Source organism: Scylla paramamosain, unplaced genomic scaffold, assembly GCF_035594125.1.
Source record: "Scylla paramamosain isolate STU-SP2022 unplaced genomic scaffold, ASM3559412v1 Contig71, whole genome shotgun sequence".
Classification (NCBI taxonomy): Eukaryota; Metazoa; Arthropoda; class Malacostraca; order Decapoda; family Portunidae; genus Scylla; species Scylla paramamosain.
Genome location: NW_026973736.1, coordinates 452,965 through 465,000, shown reverse-complemented (window position 1 = coordinate 465,000; position 12,036 = coordinate 452,965). Strand labels below are relative to the sequence as shown.

Genomic DNA, 12,036 nt, shown 5'->3' with positions numbered 1-12,036 from the left:
ATGTGTTCTGGTAAGAGTTTATTCTTTATAAACGTGTTCCTGGTACAGTTTTCTGCCTTATAGGTTTGGCTGAAAAAACAAGTGGTTTTAATTTGTTATACTTGTTGATATATATATATATATATATATATATATATATATATATATATATATATATATATATATATATATATATATATATATATATATATATATATATATATATATATATTGCCTGGTATGGTTATAATGGTTTATTTATTTGTTAGTTCATTTAGAATTATCTACGATGTTGGCCTGAATACTTAAGAGAGAGAGAGAGAGAGAGAGAGAGAGAGAGAGAGAGAGAGAGAGAGAGAGAGAGAGAGAGAGAGAGAGAGAAAATAGTGATGGATTAATTCCAGTCTCAAAAAAAGAACTATAATTCATAGTTTTGAACCATTACTTAAAGATATGAAACACATAAGGATTGAGTCACTTCATAATTTAAATTTAATCGTTCATTTGACTTTGTTCTATTGAAGCTTTAGGCCCTTATTATTAACTCATCACATTATGTATTTAAATTTTTTACATATTCGTCAATATAGTAGGAGGTGGATAGTTTTTTACTGATCCCATGGGTATATTGTTTTTAAATATTCAATGAAAGACGTTTGGAGAACGTCAAACTTTCTTTGCCACAGAGAGAATGAGAGGACGGGTAAGAGCTGTAGCTGCTTATTTTTATTTTTATTTTTATTTTATTTTTCATGTTTTAATAAGCTTGCTGTTGTCGTAGGTCGTAGTTATGGTAGATAAGACTTAAACTGATCGCCAGTCAGTTAGGGAGGATGAAAGAAAACTGATTATTGGCCAAAAAGAGATGTGGGAAGGAGCTGCTGCCGGTGATATAATTAATCTTTCTAAGTTTCAATGAGCTGTTGTCGTAGGTTACCACAATGATAGATAAGCGCTTGATAGTTTTGATAAGTATCCCTTGACAGGAAATATTTCAGGAACACTTGCTAATGTTATGAGAGGACAGAGTTGATCGACGCGGCCGTTTTCTCGTCATAACCAGAGATGATTAGTGTTATACGACTCTTATATACTTTGATTTTCGTGTGTCAGTGCGTCATGCTGGTCATCTTGTTAAGTAGCTTGGGTAAAGTTGAGTGAGGAATGAGTCTGCAGCGTAGGATTACTGAGACTGACGTGGCTTGGTTGAAGCGAAGTGTGGTGTCCTCCGTGGTGTGCACATGCCGTGGTATAGGTGCGGTGTGCTGTGGTCAGGTGTTCTTTGATGTGTGCTTGTCGTGGTGGTGTGTGGTGTAGTGGTGTACTGAGGTATAATGGGGCCGAGATCTGGTGTAAGTGTGGTGTGGTGTGACTAAGGTGTTGTGGGTTTATGTGTAGTGTGGCGTGTGGTGTGGTGAGGCCTAGACTTGCTTCAGGTTTGGTGTGGCTGAGGTATTGTGGGGTGTGGTACGTCGTGGTGTGACAGGTTGTGTGGTGTGTGGTGTGGTGTGACTGTTGTGTGGTTCGTGGTGTGACAGGTGAATGCAGATGAACAGCACAGTGCATTGACACACTCCCTGTAGTACATGAAATTTCACTAAACCTGTCATTATACTTCATGAGATTTATGAGTCCATCCTTTGAGTGCCATTGTGTCCACTTATGCACCATTGTATTGCATGGGTGGAGTTTGTTAGCCTGATTGATCACACAGCATGGGAGGACAGAGGTGGGAGGGTAAGGCAAGGGAGGGGAGCAGAAGGGACAAGAGGAAGCTAAGCTAGGATGTGATTAGGGCACCTTGTATATACATATTTCCTTGACCCTGCATCTCCTCTTATTTTTGGGGGGCTGTTACTGACAATAACTACATTATTCACTTAGGTGATGGCAGGAAAAATTTGTTGTGACGTGCATGAGAGGGTAGGTTTGATTTAAGTCAAATTATTTAAGTTTATTTAAATTATAGTAAAAAATAATTATTTAAATCAAAATTAAATATACTGTATTCAAAATTATTGAAATGTTACATTGGGTCAAATATCTAATGATATATATATATATATATATATATATATCTTTTTTTTTTTTTTTTTTTTTTTTTTACTGTACTTTTATGTTTGATTGGAGTTCCACTTCTTTTTCTTTGTATTTATGTATAGTTACTTTAACCTAACAGATCTGATTAAGCTATGATTTTTATGTGAAAAACTCCTCTTGGGTAATGTATATTAAAGTACAGTTTCATTTAACATTGGCCAAGTTTGATACAAGAAAATGGCCTCATAAGACTGAAACAAATAGTTACTGGAACAACCCCTAAACCCCTAAAGGACAGGAACATTCCTCATGGACACTCCTCCAACCTGGGCTGGTTTTCACAATTCAGTGAAAATAGGTCATGTTCCATCAATTTCTCAACTCTGCTTTGACCAACTACTTAAAATGTAATAGCATCACACTTATCAATTCTTCCTCTTCAATCTTCTGCCACCGTGAACTTTGGAAAATTTGAAATTAAGGCCACAAAATGCAGGTCAACTATAGAAGCCACCTGCCTCTACATTGCATCAACCATAGACACCATCCACCCTATAAGGGTTAAACCAGTAAAGTGCCTGGAAGGCGATTGACGAGCGAAGCTGTCAGTAATGAAACAGTGGAAGCACCCTGCAGATTGTGCACTTGACTAATATTCAGATCACTCTAGCAAAAAACATTGCAAGAGTCGAATGGTTGTGCTATGTACTGTTGGATAGGAAATTTCATTTTGTGTTTATTGGTGTCCACTTTTGTTGAGACAAACAAAAGTTGATGAAAACCTGCAAAAACTGAAGTTTGGTTTACAAAATCACAATTTTGACACACTTCTACTTTTTACAAGTTACCCTTTGACTTCAGCCAATAGAAGAGATGAAAGCTATATTATGTAAAATTGATAGAGTTGTGCTGTCATATGGTGCAAATTTTGTTACAATCGGCTATGTTGTTGAAGAGATATTAGTGTTTGAATAGTGTTATAGTTGAGCTGGGCTGGATCAGGCAGCTCAAAATGAAACAACAATCTCCTTAGAAAACTTTGCTTTTGCCTGTAATAAAAGAATTGATTTATATAAAAAATCTGATGTAAATCAAATAAATAGATTTTTTATTTTATTCGTTTTAAATCATGATTTTATTCAACTCTTGTACAAATATGTTTTGTTACTTTTGTTATGTTAGTTTTAATTGCAATGTTGCTTTCAAGGGACAAGAATGTACAGCAAGAACTTGCAGAACTCGGACAGAAGTGAATTACCGGATCTGAACACCTGAGTAGGTAAAGAAGCACAGCTGCACAAGCAAAGAAGAAACACTACTACCATGAATGCCCAAGACTTGTATGACAATGTGCTGCAGGGAAGAGAGCGTAAGTCATTTCAGTTCAGTGATGATAACTTCTCACCCAAGTCTAACCTGGCTGTATCCCCACACTACACCACCCTCTCTGGCACTCCATGCCGATGACTCACTCTCCTCCAGTACTTGTGACACGCCTCGGTCCAGCCTCTTTGACTCAACTGAATTTTCAATCAGCTTATCACCAGACAACCATGGTTCCAACTGTGGGCACATTTATCCCATAGAACGATCACATTCAGAAATGGGTGCCAGTACTGTGGAGACCAAACTCAGGAAACTGGATCCACTCAGGTCATCCTCTGACCCAGAGATGAATTGTTGCCACTCGGAAACTCATGTCTCTATAATGAAGGCTTTAAACAAAAGTTATAAATGTGAAGAGAATCTCACTGGTGACTTCTCCAAGGCTCTGTTGCTTCCTATCCTTGAGATTGGGAAACACCCAGACCTTCAGTCTATAAGTGTTCATACTCTAGCTGATGTTATTAAGGGCAAGTACAATGATAAACTTGCCTCCTGCAGAATTATTGACCGTAGGTACCCGTATGAATATGACGGAGGGCACATAAAGGGGGCAGAATTGCGGCACTTGCCAGAGTTAGTGACTCAGAACCCGAGAGCTAAGAAAGGTGTTTCACTTATGCCACTATAAGGCCTTCCTTGAGCTTATTTCATTATTTTCCCTATATCATTCTCTCCATCTTATGTTCTACAGTCCCTCCTTTCTAATGCATGAGACTTGCATTGCTCAAACTAAACTTTTATTGGGCTTATTAGAAATTAGGTCATTTATTGTTTAATTGTGTTATTTTACTGAGGATGTTTAATATTTTCATGTCATTCATCCATTAACAAACCTTTTTATTGGCTTTATTAGAGATTAGGTAATTTATTTAATTGTGTTATTTGACTGAGGTTGTTTAATATTTTCATGTCCTTCATTCCTTCCTGTCAAATTCATTAACCTTGCAATGTTCAGACAACACTTGTATAGTGTGAATACTTTGGTATTTTTTGTTTTGTTTTACTGAGATTGTTTAATATTTTTATATCATCCACAAATTCACAAAACTTGCAATACTTAAACAAAACCTCTAATCTGTGGATTGGAGATCAGGCATTCTGTTCTGTCTTACTGTGTTCTGTTTTACTTATATAATCTGTGGATTGGAGATCAGGCATTCTGTTCTGTCTTACTGTGTTCTGTTTTACTTATATAATCTGTGGATTGGAGATCAGGCATTCTGTTCTGTCTTACTGTGTTCTGTTTTACTTATATAATCTGTGGATTGGAGATCAGGCATTCTATTCTGTCTTACTGTGTTCTGTTTTACTTATATAATCTATGGATTGGAGATCAGGCATTGTGTGTTCTGTCTTACTGTGTTCTGTTTTACTTATTTTCATATGTCCTGTCAAATTTGTGAGACTCACAATACTCAAACAAAATTTGCAATGTATGGATTGCAGATTAGGTATTTTATTCTTTTTCATTGTGTTCTGTTTCACTAAGATTATTTAATATTTTCAGCCCAAGAGTGACACCACCATTGATGAGAAACCTGAGGACAACCTCTGGCTACAACTGGGCTTTACTGTGGACTCTGAGACAGGTAAGCTTTGGGGATCATTAGCTTTAGTCATCAATACTTAATTAGCATTGGTGAAAACTAGTGTGCATTCTTTCATTTATTTTTAAGAGGTGGCCATTTCTGTGATAGTGGTGCCTTAAGCTGACTAATGTTCTTTTATGTAGAGAGACAAGAATATGATGTACTATCTAACAATTTAATATTGTCTTAGCTAAGTAAATGCTCACAATTGGCCAGTTATAAAGACCTGGCCATTTCTGCAACAGTAGCATCTCATGTTGACTGAAGTTTTACCATCTTAGAGAGAGAAAAAAAAAGGATGCATTCATTGTGTAGCTATTCATATATTAGCTGACACTGTGCCTCCATGATAAAGCGGGTCGTGTGCTTGACTATGAATCTGTGGGCCCTGATTTGAATCTGGGCTGGGGCAGTTGATGCATAGTTCACCCATTTGTCATCCTTTGGATTGGTTGGTAAAGACTACCTGGGGAAGCATGGGGAAGGTAAACTATGGAAAATTTGAATATCCCTTACCTCTGTGCCCTTGGGTAAGGGATATAATCCATCTCAGTTTCAGTGGTGTACACGGAGATGAGGTCATGTGCAGCTATAACTTGTGCTCCCAATTTTACCTTGACCTCAAATGTATGCTCATGAATGCCTGTTTATGTCTGTGATGCACAGTTGCAGGGTTTTTTAATCAGAATGAGTATGGTATGGTCTCGTGGAATGTCAGTTCACCTATTAATGCTTAGATTTCTTCATAAATACCTCTTCTAGTGTCTCAGGCACATTGACAATCTGCTGAAGATATTGGTAATGCTCCATACTCTTGGATATCTTGGTGTTGAAGGTTTGGATCAAGGCATAAGCTAGCTAACTCTCTCTCTCTCTCTCTCTCTCTCTCTCTCTCTCTCTCTCTCTCTCTCTCTCTCTCTCTCTCTCTCTCTCTCTCTCTCTCTCTCTCTCTCTCTCTCTCTCTCTCTCTCTCTCTCTCTCTCTCTCTCTCTCTCTTGCTTTCATTAATGATTCATGATTCAGAGTCCTGCAGAAAGAGTGAAGTCTGTGCTGCTTGGCAGATGCAGATGACAAGGTTGATCTTAACTTAGTATTTTGGAAAGGGAGGATTGGCTTGGTTTGATGCTGAAATTGGCTGCTCCTGGCTTGTTCCTTACTCCTGATAGAATGACCCAATTTCAAGTCTGGTACTCCTTCCATCACGACATTAAAATCTACTTCCTCATTCTCTTCTTTGCTTTCTCATGGTGAACTGCTGGAGACATTTGATTCTCCTTTGTTGTAAGGAGAGCTGTAGCCTCTGTATGGGAGACATTAAAGGAAGTATCCACTTTCAGTGGCTTCATATCCATAGTCTGAGTGTAACATTCTGGAGTGATATGTGGTGAAAAGATCCTTCTCTTGATCTGATCCTTAATGCAGCATCTCTGTTTGTGCATTCATGACAGTTCTCCATTCATCACTAATAAACATGACCTCTTCTTTGTTTCACAGATATCGCTCTTACATATAATGCTCTTCACACCATCTGTCCATTTCATTTCTGGTTCTCTTCTCAGCCTTACACCTCACACATCCTCACCACTTAGCCCTGTTCTTCCTCTCAGCATGCCCAAACCATTAGTGATAGGAGGTATAAAGCCCCTCAAATTGTTTGGGACTGGAATTGCTTATGGTCCTGATGTCCAAGGCACTGCACTTTATACCTCATGGTAGAAATATTTGTCCCACCTTCAGATATATTTTTCAAGTGTTTTTCTGATGCTCCAAAGGGAAGGCATGTTATTGTCATTACACTTTCTGCTCTACTCAGTCAGCCTATTCTCTTTCCACACCAGTTATCCTTCACACTTCATTGTTCACAACTGACTCATTATTCAATCCTTATGTGTTACTCCAGACATACTCTTCATATATAGATTCTTCATCCAGGATAGCCTACTAAAGTTTAGCAACTTATTTCCAGTAGGGTCCCTTTTATGCAGCAAGATGGGGCGGGCAGCACAGGAATCACTATACACTTAACTCTGGTACACAGAAATACTAGACCCTAAAATTATTTGCCAACTGTATCCATAAAATCAAAATTTAAAATTACAATGTATTTTCACTAAGACTATCATGGTTAATAATAAGTAAAATCATTTGACTCAGCAGCTCTTTCTTCATCTTGTAAATATTTCCTGAGAGATGTTTTGAACAGGTGTTTGGATTGTATGTTTTGTAAGTTTTTTGGTAATGAATTCCAGTCTTTAATGGCTGTATGATAAAAGGTATGTGCTGAGGGACCCTTTGCAATTGACATACCAAAGTTTAAATCATTGTTTCTAGTCCTAATTGTGTGGGTATTTGTTTTCCTATGGAAATGTTCTGCTAGATATGTTGGTCCTCTGTTGTTATGGATATTATGTGCATGGCTTAATTTTAATTCTTTAACCCTATTCTTGACACTAAGCATATTTACTTTTTCTCTCTCCACTTGTCCTATATGAGATCTAGGGTCTAAACCTAAAATAAATCTAATAATCTTGTTTTGACAAATTTGTAGTTGTTTTTTAGATCTACTGCTCAGTCCAGAGTACCAAGAGGAACATGCATAATCAAAGTGAGGTTGAATTAGAGAGCTACATAAGGTTTTCTTAATTTTTTGATCAAGGTCTTTTGCTTGTCTGTACATGAATTTTAACCTTGCATTTATCCTCTTGATTATCTGATTACAATTTAGCTCCCCTGAAACACACTGATCCAATTGAACTCCTAAATATTTTACTGATTTTACTCCATTTATGTCCTGACCCAAACATGTTATATTAAAATCATCTACATTTTTTTATTTTGTTTTTTATCCAACTAACATAATTTCCGTCTTTCCTAAATGCAAAGACAGCTTGTTATTTATCATCCAGGTGTTACATGATTCAAGTTCTTTTCTTAGTCTATTTTTGATAAAATCTACATCTTTGTGTGGAACAATCAAAATGCTGTCATCTGCATATAGCAAAAGTTTACACGAGACACTGATTTTCATGTCGTTTACATAACATAAGAACAGGAGTGGACCTAAAATGTTTCCCTGTGGTACCCCACAGGATACATTTCTGGTTTCCGAGCAATGTTCATCTATCTTCACAATTTGACTTCTTCCACTTAGATAAGAATAAAACCATTCCACTGACTCTACACCCATTGCTCTTAATTTTTCACACAAGATATGATGGTCAACAGTATCAAATGCTTTTTGCAGATCTAGGAGAGCTAGGCCTGTATACTCCCCTTTCGATATATTAGTTTTTAGTAGGTCTAACAAATGAATCAGACATGTATCTGTGGAATGACTATCTCTAAATCCAGATTGAAATTCATAAATGATATTGTTTGCTTTAAGGTAATCTGATAACTGATCATAAACAGCTCTTTCTAGTACTTTAGATATTATATTAAGGATACTAACCGGTCTGTAGTTACTGACTTCTTGTCTGTTATTCTTTTTGTACAGTGGTTTTACTCTAGCTTCTTTGAATCCTTGTGGTACTTCATTTGTATAAATTGACTTATTGATAATGTGAGTTATAGGACCTTTTTTTTTTTCAGATATCTCATCTCAATGACATTCATTTTCCCTCTCTCCTTGGCTTCCGAGTCTCATGTTTCAGTTTCATTTAATATAGTCACCACTAATACCCCATCCTAAAAGTTTTCTTTGCATTTATTGGAGGTAAAATACATCCATATATATACAGTTTTCAGTCTTCCTTACACCTTTCTTGCATCATTCATTCTAATTTTCATTCATGCACATATTCTTCCATCCACAGCAACTTACAAACCTAAGCTGCTTAAAACAGGCTACTTCATATGGTCTTAATCACCTGTATCTTCCCACCTGGTTGGCATCCTCCTTGAAGAGGGTAGCCAGGTCAAGACACATACAACATGCCTTGTCTTATTGTAGAAACAAAAATACTGAAGAGAAATTCCCTCTCCTTTCACTGCACCCCTCTCAGTTACCTTTTCTAAAAGAAGCAGTATTTTTTTCAAGGTAGCTGTAAAGTGCACAGTGAGGCTGTATCTTCCTGCCACAGAAGGGAATCTTGACTATAACCAACAGAAATGAGCAGATGACATGATTGGGTTTAGCACAACAATGCACAATGAGTTTGCTGCTTTATGTGTCTTCCTACCACAGAAGGGAATCTTGACTATAACTAATGGAAATGAGCAGATGACATGATTGGGTTTAGCACAGCAGTGCACAATGAGGTTGCTGCTTCATTATGATGGCACACTTTGCCTTATGATTACTAGTTATCTCCATATATATTATATGAATGTGAAATAACCAGAACTTCAGCCAGCTTGAAGTACAGTTCCCTCTACTTCCATGTTCATCACTTAGCATTGCCTGTGTGTGAATTGTCTGCTGTGAACCACTGCACCTGATTCGACTTACATCCAAGACACGTTCCACTCGTTATGAGTAAGAGGGAGGGTGATGGAGGGATTGATGAGATTTGTCTGAGGTATGAGTGAAAGCAGGTGGTTCACAACATTGGCAGTGCTAAGTGATGAACATGGAAGTGGAGGGGACTGTACTGATTTGAAAATTATATGAAATTTCATTCACAGTGTTATCTCATAAGGAAACAGTATTGTACTTCACTCTAGCAGCATTGCATTTGCCTCATATGCCCCACCACTAAGTCATCCTTGGTAACCTGCCAGGAGGAGGCAGTAGACACCTGCCGAAACGATAATTACTCCCAGTGAGGTCTAAAGCACTGTTCAGGGGGTGCTGTGAACTTATCATTAAACTCAGCTGTGACCTCACTGAACGTTTCCCTTTGTGTCTCACAACACAAGGGGGCAGTCACAGCCTGCCCTCTAAAGACAACTCTCTTCCTCCACACAAAACTACAAGCACCTAATAACACACACACCCTTCACTCAAAAATTTTTAAATCATGGCGACTCCTACACCAGCCTCGGAGTCCCCATCTGGGGAGGTGTCCATAAATGTCCCCAGGTCGGACTGCCTTTCTGTCGACGACCCTAAGTGTCTTGACACCCCCCCCCAACTTTTTCTTCATTAACTTCTGCAACATTCGCGGTCTAAGATCTAATTTTCAATCTGTAGAACACCACCTCTCCTCTTCTAAACCTCATCTTCTTTTCCTCACTGAAACTCAGGTGTCTGAGGCAACTGACAGTAGCCCCTTTTCTGTTCCCTCCTACTTTCTCTATCCTCATTTTCGATCCAAAGCTGGATGCTGCGTTTATGTGCGCAATGACTTAACCTGCCCTCATGCCCACGCTCTTGAATCTTCCGAGTTTTCCACCATCTGGCTACGACTACAGAGTCATTCTCATACTAAATTTATCTGTGCTGTATACCTCTCTCCTAACTCCTCTGACTATAAGAAATTCTTTGACTACTTAACTTCCAAAGTGGAGCACATTCTGACCCTCTTCCCTTTTGCAGAGATCCACATTCTTGGAGACTTCAATGTTCACCACCAGCTTTGGCTTTCCTCTCCCTTCACTGACCATCCTGGTGAACTAGCCTACAACTTTGCTATCCTCCATGACCTAGAGCAATTGGTGCAACACCCTACTTGTATTCCTGACCGTCTTGGAGATACGTCCAACATTCTTGACCTTTTCCTGACCTCTAATCCTTCTGCTTATGCTGTCACCCTTTCTTCTCCGTTGGGCTCCTCCGATCACAATCTCATATCTTTATCTTGTCCTATCACTCCAATCCCTCCTCAGGATCCCCCTAAGCAAAGGTGCCTCTGGCATTTTGCCTCTGCTAGTTGGGGGGACCTGAGGATGTATTTTGCTGATTTTCCTTGGAATGACTACTGCTTCCGTGTCAGAGACCCGTCTTTGTGTGCTGAGCGCATAACAGAGGTGATAGTGTCTGGCATGGAGGCGTACATTCCTCACTCTTTTTCTCGTCCTAAACCTTCTAAACCTTGGTTTAACACAGCTTTTTCTCGTGCTATACATGATAGAGAGGTGGCCCACAAAAGGTACTTAAGCCTTCCATCACCAGAATCTCATGCACTTTATATTTCTGCCCGGAACCATGCCAAGTCTGTTCTCCAACTAGCCAAAAACTCCTTCATTAACAGAAAATGTCAAAACCTTTCAAGATCTAACTCCCCTCGTGATTTCTGGCATCTAGCCAAAAATATCTCAAATAACTTTGCTTCTTCTTCTTTCCCTCCTCTACTTCAGCCAGATGGCACCACTGCTATCACATCTATTTCTAAAGCTGAACTCTTTGCTCAAACCTTTGCTAAAAACTCTACCTTGCACGATTCTGGGCTTGTTCCTCCCTCTCCTCCACCCTCTGACTACTTCATGCTACCTATTAAAATTCTTCACAATGATGTTTTCCATGCACTCGCTGGCCTAAACCCTCGGAAGGCTTATGGACCTGATGGGGTCCCTCCTATTGTTCTCTGAAACTGTGCCTCCGTGCTTGCACCTTGCCTAGTCAAACTCTTTCAGCTCTGTCTGTCAACATCTACCTTTCCTTCTTGCTGGAAGTTTGCCTACATTCAACCTGTTCCTAAAAAGGGTGACCACTCTAATCCCTCAAACTACCATCCTATTGCTTTAATTTCCTGCTTATCTAAAGTTTTTGAATCTATCCTCAACAGGAAGATTCTTAAACATCTATCACTTCACAACCTTCTATCTGATCGCCAGTATGGGTTCCGTCAAGGCCGCTCTACTGGTGATCTTCTAGCTTTCCTTACTGAGTCTTGGTCATCCTCTTTTAGAGATTTTGGTGAAACTTTTGCTGTTGCCTTGGACATATCAAAAGCCTTTGATAGAGTCTGGCACAAAGCTTTGATTTCCAAACTACCCTCCTACGGTTTCTATCCTTCTCTCTGTAACTTCATCTCAAGTTTCCTTTCTGACCGTTCTATTGCTGCTGTGGTAGACGGTCACTGTTCTTCTCCTAAATCTATTAACAATGGTGTTCCTCAGGGTTCTGTCCTGTCACCCACTCTCTTCTTATTATTCATTA

General features: G+C 38.8%; 1 protein-coding gene across 5 annotated transcripts in view; it reads left to right on the top strand.

The window, feature by feature from the left end:
- Positions 1–595: 595 nt before the first annotated feature.
- LOC135098627 (uncharacterized) overlaps positions 596–12,036 on the top strand; it is a 35,505-nt gene continuing 24,064 nt past the window's right edge. For 3 of the 5 annotated variants that reach the window (XM_064000975.1, XM_064000972.1, XM_064000976.1), the window contains exons 1-2: positions 2,104–3,388; positions 4,913–4,994. In XM_064000975.1, the coding sequence (XP_063857045.1) occupies positions 3,347–3,388; positions 4,913–4,994 (124 nt within the window). In that variant the 5' untranslated portion in view covers positions 2,104–3,346. Of the gene's footprint in view, positions 683–798; positions 1,235–2,103; positions 3,389–4,912; positions 4,995–12,036 lie in introns of those variants that run through there. The other 2 variants (XM_064000973.1, XM_064000974.1) reach the window with 2 other exon arrangements.